General features: G+C 42.4%; 1 protein-coding gene across 1 annotated transcript in view; it reads left to right on the forward strand.

The window, feature by feature from the left end:
• HSPA12A (heat shock protein family A (Hsp70) member 12A) overlaps positions 1 to 17,057 on the forward strand; it is a 60,830-nt gene that overhangs the window by 37,462 nt on the left and 6,311 nt on the right. Inside the window, exons 7-11 of the mRNA XM_054071936.1 lie at positions 9,817 to 9,988; positions 12,665 to 12,751; positions 13,367 to 13,471; positions 14,531 to 14,789; positions 16,614 to 16,717. Of these exons, the coding sequence (XP_053927911.1) occupies positions 9,817 to 9,988; positions 12,665 to 12,751; positions 13,367 to 13,471; positions 14,531 to 14,789; positions 16,614 to 16,717 (727 nt within the window). The remainder of the gene's footprint in view (positions 1 to 9,816; positions 9,989 to 12,664; positions 12,752 to 13,366; positions 13,472 to 14,530; positions 14,790 to 16,613; positions 16,718 to 17,057) is intronic.

Below are 17,057 nucleotides of genomic sequence, written 5' to 3' on the forward strand. Positions count from 1 at the left end.
AGAGCACAAATCTCAGTTCATTATAGTTCCAGGTGCCACGTTTGTGTTCTTGCTTTTCAGAATGGGATAATGCCATAGTTTCTAAACACCTGCTAGAAGGGCGTGATGCTACAGGCTGTACTTTATTTCTTCTTATAGGAGCAGCTTTATTGATAGGTTAGTAAACGAATGAAATATAAAATGGATTGTGCTTTGGTCCTGAACAGCTTGTTAAGCAGCACGGTCAGGTTTGTGGATGACAGATAGCCAGCGTGATTTTTTTGGCGTTCAAGCACCCTCATTCCAATAAACCAGCAAGAGCTGCGTTGCAAATCTTGATATTGAGATGGAGACTCAGAAACTGATGTGTTTGTTTTAGGGGATTGTTTGACAAAGTTTGGTCTAAATGACTTGCAAGATGTTATATGTGAAGCTTGTAGCAGAGGTGAATGCAAAAGAGCTTCAAGTCCAGGTCTGCTATTTGTATTGTCATGCTTTTGGGTGCAAGGCTATTTTTCCTCTTCAACCTAATATAGGAGAATTAATTAATTAGGAACTGAATTTCCCTCTCAGACAAGACACTGGACTGAGGCAGGTTTTTTTTGTGCAGATTGTGTTAGTGTTGTAAACTCAACTTACGATGCATTAAACTAATTGCTTTCTGTATACTGAGTCACTTTTTAAAGCGACCGATGGCAGATGTTTAAGGCTAAAGGACTGCTTAGAACTGTCTTTATAGTTTAAGATTTTAGAAGTGTAGCTTACGGATTAAAAAAAATAGTATACGGTGACAACTGTTTCCTTTTGATCCCAAGAAACTTCGGTAAAAGTTCTAATGACAAAGATGATTAAACTCTATACAGAAACCTGTGAGACCCTGAGTAACTGCAGGCTTGTTCCGGCGTGTCTGATGGTGCTGTCATACTGTCAGACACGGACGGTTCCCTCTCGCTGATGCAGGCGAGGATTTGATGTGACAGTCACAAAGCCAAGGAAACAGAAAATGTATAGGTCTTTGGCATTCGGGAAAGATTCCTACCAGCAGTTTTTCTTGGTGTGTAATACCTGCACCATTTTAGAATTGTGGAAGTGTTCAATGGAAGTGTTTGTTGGAGATCATCTAATCTGACCTCCCATTTGAAGCAAGGTTATTGCCAACACCAGGGTAGCTTTGTTTTACCAAGTTTTACCAAATCTCCAGGGTCAGCAATGCCTTTCTGGAAGCTCTTCCAGCGCTGCAACACCTTCCTAGTAAAAAAAGGGGTTTGTAATATGCAGTTGGAACTCTACAAGTTGCAGTACATGTCTGTTACCCCCTGTATCTCGTGGCAAGACTGAGAAAAGTTGTGTTCTGTTATCTTTGTAACTGCCCTTCAAATAGTTGCAGGTGGCTTTGGGTTGCTCCTTGGCTGCCTGTTTACCAGAATAAACAAACCCTGCTCCCTTAGTCTCTCTTTACAGAACGTGTTCTTTAGTAACTCTCCCTGAACCCTCTCCACTTCCTCCGTGTCTCTTTTGAATGGAAGGGTGCGAAAACTTTCACCTTAGAACCTTTACAGAGCTCATTCTGTTATGCATGGAAATTAGCAGTCATGGATATTTACTTCCTTGTTGTTTCTCAGTGTTCAGTGCTGTAGTAGAGGGCTGGAAGAGCTTCCACAGAGTTTACACAGTGATTATGTATTTTCATCCCAGCTTTTTTAATTTGGTTTCCAAGAGCTTTTTCCCACCACAAAACGAAGTCTAGTTATAAATAAAATACTAATCTAAACCTCTTGCCCCTTCAACACGAATGTTTATGCACAAACTCATAAACGGGGAGTAGTTTCACTATTAATAGAATCATAGAGTTAGAAGGGGCCATCTAGTTCCAACCCCCCTACTTTGGGCAGGGACACCTCCCACTGGATCAGGGGCTCCAAGCCCCATCCAACCTGGCCTGGAACCCCTCCAGGGATGGGGCAGCCACCACTGCTCTGGGCACCCTGGGCCAGGGCCTCCCCACCCTCACAGGAAAATGTTTCTCCCCTTTTTCAGCTGAAAACCATTCCTCCTTGTCCTCTCCCTGCACTCCCTAACCAAGAGCCCCTCTCCAGCTTTCCGAGAGCCCCTTTCGGCACTGGAAGTTGCTCTAAGGTCTCGCTGGAACCTTCTCCAGGCTGAACAACCCAAACTCTTGACAGCCTGTCCTCATAGGGGAGTTGCTTCAGCCCTTGGATCATCTCCATGGCCTGGTTAACTGGAATTAATTGCTATCTTGTCTGGTGAAGTTCAACAACCAGCTACGTAGGTGCATGTGTGAGGTACCTTCTTACCACCTATCCTCATTTCCTGCAGGTCAGGGGATTTCACCTCAAAGCTCCCTTTACAGGAGTTTGTGGCTTGTGAGTTCTACCTTTGAAGTGTGAGCAGCTAAGTTCAGCCTACACGGAGGCTGCGGGATGTCTGTGAACTTGCTGTACGTTAGTTACTCTGTGTGAGCTTCTGGTATAGGCAAGCCCTGGGAACTCAAGAAGCCGTGCAAAGCCGACCCCTGGTAATTTAAAAGCAAGGAAAAGCTTTATAAATGCATAGTAACTGTGTCTACTCTGTCATGGCAGAAGGGATGATATCTGGAGTCTCAAAGAGAGGTCTCAGGATAATCCCGACGTCCTAAGGACGATTGAAAGGCTGATTTTTTACATTGGGGTTCATCCTTCAAGGCCTTTCCTGTTACTTAAAGATTTATTCTAGTGAATAAATGAAATTAGTTACAGGGGTCTCTGAACTTCTGGGTTTGTGCCCCTCCATAAACCGCCTGTCATCTTTCATAATTTATATTATGAAATATATAAATAATATTTATATTCCACCTGTCATCTTTCATAATTTATATTTCTCTTGGCTGCGATGAAGTATTTTACCATAGCCTGAAATTTCATTTTTTTGTTCTCTTCAGCAGTTTTCTCACAGAGATGAGTATCTCTGTTTTGTCACTTACCTGTAGAGATGGGGAAGCTGACACTAGAGGAATTCTGTGGCTGGGATAATTAATCCACTGGTGAAATGCAAAATATTGTCAGTGGCACCTGATCAGAATAGGACAAAGGACAGCCTGTGCCACAAACCTGATTTTAGCTCAGTAGGTGACAATAGTGAGAGAATGTGTGCATTTATGTATATCTGTATGTCTGTCCTGTGTATTCCTGGATGCATAGCACATGGTGTTTAAAAGAAAGCAAAAAGCTCTTGGTTCTGTAAAGCAGAAGTTGCCTTTGTGACATTGTAGATGTCAGATCTTTGCAGGATGAACCACCACTCGAGTGCTGTGTTGACTGGAAAGAGAAAGAAAGAGGTTAGTACAGTTTTCATCTAGGTTCTTAAATCCCAAATATGACTTTTCCAAAGGAGGGGAGCACCAGCACCCAGCAGCTCTTCCTCCTGTCTTTGGCAAATGCAGCCTCTTCGCTGTGGTCTCCAAGAGCAGCCTTGGGTGCCTTTGAAAATCCTGTTTGTCTTGTGGCTGTTGAGCAATTCTAAGAATCTGTCTTTGAACTGATAAGTTGGCTGAGCTAAAGCTAAATGGGTCGTCTGACCTCACTCCGTCGTATTTATTCACGACACTTACTGTCTGGCGGTCCTCTCCATCACTCTGAAGACTAACACCAAGGAGCAGAGCACATGACGGTGTGGTGATTTTCAAGCATTTTTTGTGCAGGCTCCTTAAATCTCAAGGCTGAAGATGTAGAAAAACTGCAAGCGTTGTACTTTTTTCGTGTGCTTTTTTGTGATATCCCCTGCCAACCCAGCTCCCCGTTCTGCGCCTCTCTCTGGTAGTGCTGAGTCTTTTCCCATGTTGCTCATCTTCTTTCCTGGCATGCTCTGCCTCTGTAATTAGATGTCAGTCGTTTATTTGCAAGATCCCAATTTGGTGCCATAGAACTGGGGAAAGCGCTAGCTAGTGAAAAAGGAGGAGGATTAGAGAAGAGCTCGCTTCCCAAGGCACTAAGTGGATGGTGGTGTTGTGAGTCCGTTAACACAATGAACTGATTAGTTTAAACAGTGCACATTTCACAAGGCATTTAATTTCTGACTGCTGTTTTGTCTTGCCTTGATGAAGCCACACAATACTTTCTTCATGAGGGCTGTGCGGTTGCTTAACTTGCAATCATGGCTTTTCTATTGTTACTAATTATAATAAATATCTTGGAAAACAGAGAAATGTTGATGGTAATTCACAGCTTCTGTTTTCTTCGGCTGAATGATGTTGTCCTGCAGAGCTTCATTTCCTAATGAACCGCATTATCTTTACAGAGCTGTTTCATGGAATCCAACTTTTTCAGTTTCTCTTTGGTGCCTGCCAAGTGGCTTTATTGGTAAAATAGGTTTAAAAGGTTCTTCCTGCCACCCAAAGGAATGGATCGTTCCACTCACCTGGTCTGCAGCATCATTTCAGAAGTGGTTAAAGCAATGGAGTAGGTGGAGGTGGCAAACTGAAAGATCGAATTTGACTGCCGTTAATGTAATGTACTATATTACTCTATATTTAGTTTACAACATGTTTTCCTCTTGTGACATTCAGTGCATGAAAAACAAAGGCACCAGTGTACATTCTTTACAGCTAGGAAATCTGAGCTAGTAAGGAGTACAGAGTCTGCCAGGGTCATCTCTGAAAAAGCAAAAGAAAGAAATATAACCGATGTTTTCAATACTTGGAGACGATAGCAATAGGAAACATGTATCTTGTCAGTGATGGCATGTTTGCTAATGTGCTGTTCCTTCCGATGTCACCATGGTGTAAGAAACAAAACCTGATAGAGTGGTAGAGTGTGGTGAGTGACAGCATTCTGCCAGGCTGTGTTGTGAAACATAGGAGTGTGGCACTAAATGATGACACTTCTAATTATGGTGGCTTTCAGAGATGGGAGCTTTTCATCTAGGCCTACCTCATGGCTTTTAGTGCCTTTTAAAAAGGCTCAAACTCCATGGAATATTCTACTACAGTGCTGTCTTTAAGGCCATAAGTGTTGTAAAAAAATAAAATGCACATTCCTTTTTTCGTTGTGTGTTGTGGCACGTGAGGCTGGGTTTTAAAAGCAGCATCTTTCAGTCTGGAGTAGTGATGATTCTGCATGTGATATGAGTGAGTATCATTTAATTCTTTGGAAGTGCTCGGCCGTGCTACACTGAGCCACAGTCCAGACCTCAGCGTTTGCTAACGATGAATTAGTCTTAACACTTGGCAGCTGATGCTGTTCAGGGAGTCAAGAATATCTTTGTGGTCAGCTGGGGCTCTCCTCTGGTGCTGTAGCTCTGGCTATGAAAGCAGAGCTGGTGTGCCAGGTTGAGCATTCACCTGTATCTGGATACTGAAGTTATTTGTGCTCTGGTGTGTGAGGCTTGGAAACACCTGGAGGTTTCTGTCAGTGATGCATTTTGGCAAATGAACAGCAGTGCACTGGCACCAGTTCACAGACCTGTTTTACTGGAAGGAGTGAAACCCTGAGCATTCTCTTTTAAACTGTGAAATCCTAGTCCTCAGGCAAGTGAGCAAACAGAGTTTGGGGCAGCCTTTCAAAGTAGTTCTTTTTCTGGTGCTCTTTGCTTCTTCTGGGTATATAAATGCAGCGCTATCCTGCAAAACAATTATTTTTTATAAGAACTTTCTCATGCTTAAAGGATTTTTTTGTAATTCCATGATGGTTTTTCCATGTTTGTGTGTTTGGGGAAACTGCTGGCTGCTTCTTTCACGTTTCAGAAGTGCTAACGGGGTGGTTTATAGTGCTAGTGAGGATATGGGGAGAAAGGAAATCTTCTTAGCAGACTGGAATCAAGACATGGCTCTGTTATAGAGCCTGCCGTAAGCTGCCCCAGGCAAATCAATGTGATGTGTCTGTCCCACTGCCTGTGGTCTGTATAATGCTGGATAACGAGGTTTGGATCTATCCTGTTCAAGGCTTTTAACTTGTGGTTCTCTGTCCTTAGTTACAGTAGTGCTTGGGCAGCAGTGGGTGAGGGTGTGGAGCGAGACAGACAGTGATGAGCGAAAACAGACAAAGGGGTGTTGGGAGTACATAAAAGGAAATGTAAAATACAGCAAATTCCCAAACTTCTGGATTTAATGTTTTTAATGAATGCATCACCATCTCTTTGTGTTGACCTGTTTTCTCTCCTCTTTCTCTGCACGCTCAATGTCTTTCTTCCTTCTGTCCCTTTCTTCTTGGCTGTAATGGGACAGAGGTGCTGCCTCCTAAATCTTCATCTTCTCAGAGCTTGTATTAAAGCAACCTCATTGCTCCATTCCTCTGTAGCTGTATGCTTAGGTTCGTGTTTCTTTCTCACCTCTCCTTCCCCCATTCTCTCTGTGCTATCCATAGATATATATGTGCAGTGATGTGCTATCTCTGATGATCTAAGTAGAAATATTACATACACAAGGTATGAAATACTCATGGCAGGGGGGTTGGAACTGGATGATCCTTACGGTCCCTTCCAACCCAAACCATCAATGTGATATATAAGTACATATATATCTGTATGTACATATTAAAATATGTGTATATTGGATGATTAGTACCTTTCACTGTACAGGATCCTTTGTGTGACCTTTTGGTGATGTGAAATGGTACATTCTTCATTGTAACTGGCCCTTCAAGCTCTGTGAGGAAGTCTCTTTAAGAAAAAAAAAACACCCACATTTTCTTCATGAAATTCTGTTAGGATCAGCTGTGCTTTGAACTGTTAAAGCCCGTCATTTCTGTTGAATGTTTTCCTCGGGAGATATTTTGAGCATGTTAAAATAATATCTAGAGAGAAAAAGGAGCAAGAATAGCATCTGCTATACTTGGAGGGTCTGAGAACATGGATCTGAGTCCATCCGCTGCAGGTCACTGCCTGCCTCTCCTGATGTGCAGGCTGCAATGTGAAAAGTTCACGGTACAGATGACTGCTGGAGGAGAGGTGGAAGCAAATGTTATTGTTAATGGTTTACATTTTTCTTTTAGCAAAACCAGCCTTGGAATTTTATATCAAAATGCCCTCTAGAACAGATGACTTCACAATTAATGCAATTTCTCCCTGAAGTTAGAAAAGACCAGTGCGTTCCTTGGGTGCAACTCACTTCTTGTCAACTCTGCAGCTGCTTTCTGATGTAGCCATTGGATTTTAATATCCTTAGGAACAAACTAAAGTATTATTTCCCCTTTTATTGTGTAGGTTAGACATGAGACAATAGGAACTACTCTGTCTGCGCTGCTCAGGTTCAGAGCATGATAGTGGATTTAATATATGTGAAAACTGCAGCAGGATAGCAGGGAGGTCTTTGATGTCCATGCCCTTATTGGGTAGAGCAAGAAGTGCTGGCCCTAAAACTGCAGCAAGATTCAGATTAAGCTTTTAGCAACACTTTCCAAAGGCAAAGACAGCAAAGGGCTGAGATAGTTTGTGTGCAGAGACCATACATTTTTGGAATTCTTTAACAGATAAGATATATATCTGTCAGGGACAAAGTATTGATTCATATCTTGAATGTTGCCCTTTCTGATGCAACAAATTAAAGCTTTGTGCGTAGGAGAGCTCAGCTGGAGATAAGCGATGTTGAAGTGAGCTGGCATGAACCCATTGTTGTGCCTTGTACATCCCGACCATTTGGAGGAAAGATTGGATTCATACCAAGGCACAATGCAAGAACTTCATCTTCATCCCCAGTACAGCTCCAGAGCTTTATCTAAGCCTGTGCCTGCCAACATGCTTGCATGCAAGTGGCGTGGTGGCAGGAGAATCTGGCTTTGAATCACAGAATCCTTGAGACTGGAAAAGACCTCCTAAGATCGTTGAGTCCAACCATTAGCCCAACACCACCATGCCTACAGAACCTTATACTGAAATACCACATCTACACTCTTCTTTAAGGTCTCCAGGGGTGGTGACTCAACAGCTTCCCTGGGCAGCCTATTCCAAAGCTTGACAACCCTTTCACTGAAGAAATGTTTTCTGATACCCAATCTAAACCTCCCCTGGTGCAACTTGAGGCCATTTCCTCTCGTCCTATCATTTATTACTTGGGAGAAGAGCCCAGCACCCACCTCTCTTCTGCCTCCTTTCTGGGAGCTGTAGAGAGCAATAAGGTCTCCCCTCAGCCTCCTCTTCTCCAGGCTAAATAACCACAGTTCCCTCAGGGCTTGGACCTGTGCTTGGTTGATAGCCTTTTAATATCTTTTAGGGTTACTCTGACTTCTCTAAATGTGATTTTTTCCAGATTTTGAAAGTTTGGTTGCAAGCGTTCTTTTCAGTCTAATATTTTTTCAATGTGTGTTGCCACATAGCTGGCAAGGTCTGATATCCTGGGATATTTGCACAATATTCTCCTTCCCAAACGATTCCACTAATTTCAGATCGTATTGTTGAGTCCAGTGGGTGTAATCAAAGCAGAAGGGTTTGCCCAACAGCAATAAAGGATGTAATACCATAATCCCAGTCATGAGGTGTGATTTTAAATTAATGAGCAACCATGATTTGTTATTTTGGAATTTATTTGTTGTTGATTTTTCTTTTTATGTTATCAACAATGAGGAAGATGCTTTCTGTGGAAAGCTATTTATCTTATTGATTAAGATGGAGGGGGTAAAATGAATCAGTAAATGTGGTGGACAATTCTATGTCTCCAAGTCTTACCCCTGAATTGCTTTTGGAACAAGCTTTACAAAACAAGTTTAGTGTCTGTCTGCAGGTATAAACTAACCAGCAATTTCCACAGCCTGCAGTGTAGCTGTATGAAGAAAATCGAGTTCTAGTCCAGGTCTGCAGCCTTTCCATGCGAGTCTGCCTTCTTTTGAGGATGCTCTGGAGCCACCACAGTGCGTGTGCATGAGTTGAAGTGAAGCTTTGCTGGAAGACTGACCACGGGGGCAGAAAAATGTTCATGCACGTATTTGTTTACTGGCATGCATTAGTACTCAGGCACTTAACTGAAAAACAACAGCTGGTAAACAAATGCTGGGCAGAAAATCATACAGTGGGGAAAAGCACTGGAGAAAAGAAGTGCAAACACAGTTTTGTCAGCTGCTCTTTGATATTTTTATCTAAGCCCAGCTCCGAGAGTGATGTGGTTACATGAGAACTTGTGCCTTCTTGAAAATCTGTGTCTGGAGGCTGAAAATACAGAGAGAAAATAGAAAGAATGGCAAATGTTGATTCTATAATGTGGGACTATTTTTAGGCTTGTTCTCGTTACATTTTAGGGAGCCTGCCCTGTTATATCCTTGAATATACTGAGCGTTTTGAAGATGTTATGAAAGTGAATATGCTTAAAAACACTGGATTTTGAAATAGGAAACGTTGGGTTTAAGTCAGAAGGTACATTACTGGCAAAGTGTATGATGTGCTCCTAGTAAGCTACGCGGTGCAGGGAGTCCGTTTGTATTTGGGATATAAAGAAAGGCATACTTAAAATATTGTGGGGAGGAGAGACCAAAGGCTTTTCTTCTTTTCTTAAAGGAGGCTGGGGTCCCTCTTTGCTGGCAGATTCATGGGTTAATTAGAAGTTCAGGGTTTAGGCCATTCATTGCTTTCTTCCTTTCTCGACGTGCGGTGTGCGCAGCTGCTCGGTTCGGCGCTGAGCATGGTAAGTGCGTGCGGACGGCCGTGGCACAGCCTGTGGAGCTGTGCCGTACGTGGTGGGCAGGATGATTCCCAGATCAAGACCTTTAGCAACCAGCAGCAGTTTCTTTGTGCGTTGAACGTGGAGGGCTGACCTAATTGAAAACCGCGAGCTGGGGAAAGGCTTGGTCACTTGCTGAAAAGGGGCTGATAGGTTGTGGTGTTTCCCACCCCACTTCTCTGATCGATTCTCTCTCACAGGCAGGAATGGCATCTCCTGAAAATCCTGAGCAGTTGATCATTGCCCTGGAACCCGAGGCTGCCTCTATCTACTGCCGAAAGCTCCGCCTGCACCAGATGATAGACCTGAGTAGTAGGGCGCCTGTCAATGGTTATAGCCCGAGTGACACTATTGGAACTGGATTTACACAGGGTACTGCTTCTATTAATTCAGCTCTTTAGATTTGTGTGCCTAAATTTGCTTTGTCTGCGAGGGCCGTTTTCTTATCATTTCTTGTTGTCTTTGCTGTCTTGAAATGTTTCAGGCTGGCATCAGTTTGCTTTTATAAACTGTTCTGCTGTTTACTGGAATTAGACCAGTTTAGGTGTTGATCTGGCAGACACATTTGCACACGCTTGAATCTTAGCGCACAGGTAGCTTCATTACCTTTACTGCCGTGTTCTGGAAGTCTTAATATTTTGACAATTGTATTTTTCTGCCTTAATTAAATCAATACTTTGTGTTGCATCATTCTTTTTAATTTAATTTGTTGGAAACAACGTGTTCAATTAGCTGCATTATTGAAGCAGAGTTAAGTAACTGGATCTGCGGTGAGAGTTTTAGTCTGAGGTGTTTCAGAGCTTTGGCAGGTGCTTTTGGATATCATCTTTATGAACTATCATTAATTACCTTCAACACTAAGGGGGTCACATAGTATTGGAATATAGCAATGGATTTATCTGCTTGTAGAAGAACATCTAGATACAGCACTTCTTGTTTACTGACCTGGGATCTGTTGCTAGTGTCAGTGTTTGAAAACTGATTTACAGTGAGGGACGGAGGCTCGACCGCAGTGGAAGTCACCTGCCAAAAGGTCCTTCATCGCCAAAGATTTTTGAGCCTGGTATCCTCATATCGGTGGAAAAAAGAAGAGGGGAAGAAAAGGAAAGCGAAGCAGCAGGAAGATGTGATTGCTGCATAATGCACAGATTTCCCATCTGTGTGAACTGTAGCATTTGCATTGATATTGGTGGTAGTGTGTCATTCTACCCCAGAAGCAATTTTGCAGGGGAATTTGCATTTTATCAGATCTATTAGGTCAAAACAGTACAGGCAAATGGATGATTAAGCTCATAAAGCTATTCCTGTACTCACCGGAGGGGATCCTTTTTCAGTTAGGCAAAGTCCCTACATCACTCTCTGATATCTGTGCCTCTCCTCGCCAGCGCTTGTCAGATGTGTTTAGTGTTATGGGGGCTCACACAGAGCATAGGACACAGTCCCTTCAGGGCCCCCTCACCTTCTGTCCCCCTCGTTCATGTCCTGAACCGTTCCAGTCCTGTGTGATTTTTACATGAACTCGCTTTCAGGCTACACAGGGATTTGCCTCTTGGAAAATAATAAAAGAGTTTCTCTAGTTGAGGTTTTGAAGCTGGGAAGAATCTGGCAGATCATAGATTTCTGCTAACAGGCTTTTTCTTGGATGGGGCTACTATTCTTCTTGACTCTGTAGTGAAAGCTATTGGGGATGAGAAAGGTTTCGTGTCAAAACTAGTAAAAACAAAGTTTGTAGTGAATTAATTTGAGGTTAGAATTAAAATTTCAAAAAGGCATGGCAGGCACCCAAGACAATCTGAGAACAGATTAAGGAGAAAAACCCTTTAAATGTAAACAGAGAGAAGTACTCCAAAGACCATATTATTGCTGTGAAGTCAAAACAAGAATTTTGCTGTTGATAGTAGCTAGGATAAGCTTACTTCAGTCGTAGTTAGAGACTGGCTCTTGTGTTCACTTGTGGCCCACAGGAGCGAATGAAAGGACTCCCACTGACTTCTGTGAGCTCTGTGTCCGGCCCTTGCTTGGACCCAGAGCTTGTCTGTCATTGAATGCTTTGTCGTTTAAGATCTCGCTGTGTGCTGTTAAGTCAGTGCAGTGAGGCTAATGCAGCTTGTCTGCATCATAGGGTCTTTATGGGGGGAATACCGGTGCAAGTGGAGCTGCCGGTCTTGTTCTGGTGATAGGCACTAGGGAAACGAGAAGCAAAATGCATTCAGTGATTTACATGCTGGTATTTTCAGAAAGAATGGTATTTTCATGTGTGACACGATGCCTGTCTTCTTCTGTAGTGTTTTATAGAAGTGCCTGTGAAGGTTACCCAGAGAATGGGTTTTTTGATCATTCAGTTGGTTCGTTTAGATGCGTAACAGCAAAGGCTCTCACCACTCCGTTTTCTCTTCGCAGGCCATTCTGCATCCTTTAAATGTCTAAGCAGCAAATAAGTCGAAGTTAATTGATTATTATGATAGTATTTCTAGAGTATGCTTAATTATTAATTGGTGCATATATAAAATATTACGAGAGTCAGATTTGGTGATCACTGTGGTCTGGAGAAGTTATAAATCTGAGAACCAGTGCTTTTGGCTGCTTATTTTGAGGCAGATCAATGTCCTGAGAGGCCCAAGAGTTGCCTTTGCTTGAGCCCCCACATCAGTGGTGGCTTTGGCCGCCCCAGACTGTGCTGGCAGCCTAGCAGAAGCCGGGGCTGCTGCCTGGCGGCTGAGGCTCTGCTGAGCGCATCTGCCTGCCTGGCTCCTGTGGTGCTTTGAAAACCAGAATGTATTAAAAAAAATAAGTCAGATCTGCCTATACCTTTCATATGAAGTTACTGGATTTAATCAAGGAAGATCAGTGTCACTGAAAACATTTTTCTCTCTTTCTACGAATGCTGTTATAATGTCCCAGTTCTAATGCAATAAGTTTTGTTCATTGGTTTGGTTAAGAAGTGATGCATGCAGATCTGTCAGCCTGCTTACGCTTGTTTCTGGCAGCTTATGAGATCAACTTCTTCATGCTTTCTTACACTCTGTTTTTTTCTCTGTCAATGACTAGCTAAGGAACATGTCCGTCGTAATCGACAGAGCCGTACCTTCTTGGTGGAAAATGTCATAGGAGAGATCTGGTCTGAACTGGAGGAAGGTACTGTCCTTTCTTGAACAAATTTTGCTCTCACTGGGTTTATACTGCAGGCAAACATTGTTTTTCCAACCAATGTGCTGTGTGCTGCATTGTTCTCACAGTGATTATAAAAAGGAAAGGAAAAAAATACAACTTGATGTGCTTCTTTTAGTTACTAAGGGTGAACTGCTATTCTGCATGCTCTAGCAAAATGTGGTTTATTATGGAGGTGATAGAAAGGAATCCAGGTGTTAAAATGCAACCACGGTATTTTCCTCAGAGTGGACCTGAGGAAAAAGTATTAATAATGGTATTAATGGTATTAATTAATAAAAGGTATTCATTAAAACCATAATATTAATTTGATAACCTACTAGAATTTATGCTAGCAGCATGAGCAATCCTACTAACCACTTTTCATCTGTGCTAAATCAATAGCTTTTGACATCTGATTTTCATATCATTGTCAGTCATCTCATTGTAATTACTGAAACGATCAAGTCTTCAGCATAGACATTCATGACTTTCTGTCAGTCATCGTCTCTCGTGGTGATGACTCCCCCAAGTTTTCATTGCAATATGCTGTTGTGATAATGTTAATGGAAATATCATTTGCCTATTCCTTTGGAAAACTAGGTGATCGTTACATCGTTGTTGACAGTGGAGGAGGCACAGTGGATATAACTGTCCATCAGATAAGGCTTCCTGAAGGACATCTTAAGGAGCTGTACAAGGCCACAGGTAACGTCACTTCCACTGCTTGCTTTATTTATGTCATATTTTTACTTACCGGTGAAGGCAATGTATGCCTTTGTTATTCACTACATTTCATTAACAGTTCTTCCTAAATTAAGGCCAGCATCCATAATTAACATAACCGAGCTGCTGGTCTGCAAACAAGGGGAGATAACTCAATGCTTCTGATGCTTTGAGATGGTGAACCTCTCACTGGAAGAGTAAGGAATTGCATCTCCTGTGTTATTCACGCCCGTTCAGGCCTTGACCTCCTGCCATAGTCCTGGTCTGGCTTCTGCTAGTGGAGTTGTCATCGTCCTGTGCCTAGAGAGGTCACCTGTGCGTTGCTGCTCTGTCCACGTATTCCAAGATGTGCTGTGGAGATCTGAATAACTGAGTGTCACGAGGGCCTTGCAAAGTGACAGAAGTTTCCTTAGATTTAAGGGGAAGCTTCTGTATTTCACAGAGTGTACAAGGAGGGTCTGAAATCCCCCGGGAAGAATGCACAGTGATTGGTCCTCAACAAAGATATGAAGTGCAGTTCCTTGAATGGTATTCTAATCCTCATCCCCCTTTGACTTTGTCCTGTGACTTCGCTGTTACCCACGTGAGGCAGCCTATTACTTGTTCCTGCGTCTCCAGACTTAGTCTTCATCTGTGTGGCTCATCACTGAGTGTTCTCGGTCTTGGTGGCTGCAAGGCTTCCTCAGGAAAAAACCTAGTAAGAACAAACAGGACACTGTACATCAAGTCTGTCTACTCCTGAGTATGCGTCCAGCTCACACGTTCTCATGTGTGGTTACGGAGGACGTTTCCTTTGCTTCTAATAAAAATGTTTCTGTTTTATAGTGGTAGTGTTACAGTGGCTATGATGGTATAGGAGTAAAAGGAAAGCAAAGGTAAGATTGTGTTCTGTATTAGACCAGCTGTTATAAGTAGAAGAGATACCTCTTTCTGTAGACCTCCTATGACAGTCCTAGTAGTGTCAGTCTGATGTATATTTGGTCAACTTGAAATCTAGTAAGCCTTTCAGAATATTAAAGCTGTGTTTTGTTTGTAATACAGGTGGACCATATGGTTCTCTAGGTGTGGACTATGAATTTGAAAAGCTCCTGTGTAAAATATTTGGAGAAGATTTTATTGAGCAATTCAAAATCAAGCGTCCTGCTGCCTGGGTAGACCTGATGATAGCGTTTGAATCCCGTAAACGGGCAGCAGCTCCAGACAGGACCAATCCGCTGAACATCACTCTGCCTTTCTCCTTCATTGATTATTACAAGAAGTTTCGAGGTCACAGTGTCGAACATGCCTTGAGGAAAAGCAAGTGAGTACATGATTGAACCCAAATGGCTGCAGAATTAACTACTGATAGCAAAGACAAAATAATTAAAATATCCTAATTACATGTACTCTGGAAGATATTAATGTAAAAATATAATATAAGGATGAGAAACAAAGGATTGCCTGAAGTCCAGTTTCTAGAATGAGAAGTTCTGACCAATCTCTTGCAAAAGCTTTTCTGTACAAGACTTGTAGGCTTCTGTGTGACTTCTGTGAGGTCATCGCTGTGTCGCTTTCTTGAATTGACCATGAATTTTGAGTGCATTGTGTGTTAATTAGGAAGGTAAGATCAAATATGTAATTTGATGTCTGAAAATTAGTTACCTAGAACCTTAATTTTTAGAGGCCTGGGCCCTAGAACAAATCCAGGATCTTGAGTGAGGTGTGTAACTCTATTAATGACTTGAGGAAAATTATCAACGATACAGGATTACCAGTGAAAACTACTGCGTAGAGCTCTGCAAGAGGAAACCATTCTTCTTTTGAAGTGGTGGCAGGCTTTCTTTTCTCTTAGCATGTTACAGTTACATCATTTGCTCAGGAGATGGTGAGACATAATTCCCTGCAGGGATTTTAATTCCTGGTTGGAAATATCAATAAATCACCCTAGATGACAAGATTATAGAATCATAGAATGGTTTGGGTCAGAACAGACCTCAAAGTCCATCCAGTTCCACCCCCTGCCATGGGCAGGGACACCTCCCACTGGATCAGGGGCTCCAAGCCCCATCCAACATGGTCTGGAACCCCTCCAGGGATGGGGCAGCCACCGCTTCCCTGATCATGGGCTTCTACAGAAAAAGGAATGAGGAGAAAGTAGAAGTAAGTCTTTTGCATATTTTGAAGTTTTATAAACTACATGAGACCTGGAAATTAATGGCATTGAAGAGAAAAAAAGAGAGAGTCTGTGGATCTGGGGCAGAACGCTTGGGACCTGAGAGGAGACAATGTGATATTTATTACCTGTATGTTGGCTTCTTTCTACATTTCTTTAATCCAGTGGATGTTTAGTGTAGCCTGCAGGCTGAAATTCTTATGTCTCTTCCTAAAGTTGTTGATAAATGTACGTTAAGCCTAAATGACTTGAAATCCAGCACGGAATCACTTCCTGAATGAGACTGAGGTTCTCAAATCATTAAAAGTATCTGGAGATGTTCCCCCTCACAAGACCATCTCCTTTTTATGAATAATCTTAATGGTGAATCTTAGAGGGAATGCTATACGTTATCTGCAAATACAATGAAATTAATTGGATAATGGGATAGAAATAGTATAAAGGTGCATGAATGAAAAGGAAATTAATGAGCTATGTGGATGTCCATCAGCGATGGAATAACTTAATGCCTGGATTCACTAACAAATGTTATGCCTCATTAAAAATGCTGTGCTCCTTTCTGCCTCCTGAGGCTTTCCATGCTTGCCTGTTTTCCTTATGTGTTTCCAGTGGCTTTGGACTGCTGCTGCTATAATCTAAACGTTGCCCTTGTGGGGATGAATCAGTGCTGTTTCAGATGAGTGAGCACTGGATTGACTCCCAGCTGTTTCAAGAAGCAGCTGAGCATTGGTAATACTACAGAAGGCAATCAGGCAAATAAAACAACAATTAGACAGGCAAAAATAACAATTCTTCCTTGAAATTGTGCATTGCTGCAGTTGGTATGGAGCTAGGGTGGGGTGAGGCAAGCAAAATGCTTGCAGGTTCTGTAAACTCATTTATTTATTCGTTTAGTGTGTCTTGTGAGTGCTTGGCTGTTTCTTTCAGCTCAGCTGTAGTGTTTTAATGTCCTTTTTAACTGTTCTTTTCCAGTGTGGACTTTGTGAAGTGGTCATCCCAGGGAATGCTGAGGATGAGCCCAGATGCAATGAATGCTCTTTTCAAACCTACAATTGACCAGATTGTTCAGCACCTGAGTACGTATCTGTGCGTCGTTCCACTTTCTGGCTGAGCTGAAACTGAAGCTTTGCTTACCTGTTTCAGACCAGTAACTGGAATTAAAGTCAACCAACCTCCCTAGTACTCACCCAGTAGATCTGAAACTTGTAGTTCTCTACAAAGTAGCTAGGAAAATCATAAAAGTAAGGGACATCAGCTTAACATGTATTCCTGCTTAGTTCTAGTACTGGTTACAGGGTGTGATTCAGTCCTGTAACTGCCCAAGCTTCAATTATTCTGTAATTCCAGGGCTGCAAGCATTCAGAAGGCTGAAATCCACTGACTAACCCACATCTTGCTTTTCTTTTTCCTGTTTCA

This window comes from Cuculus canorus, chromosome 7 (genome assembly GCF_017976375.1).
Source record: "Cuculus canorus isolate bCucCan1 chromosome 7, bCucCan1.pri, whole genome shotgun sequence".
Classification (NCBI taxonomy): domain Eukaryota; kingdom Metazoa; phylum Chordata; class Aves; order Cuculiformes; family Cuculidae; genus Cuculus; species Cuculus canorus.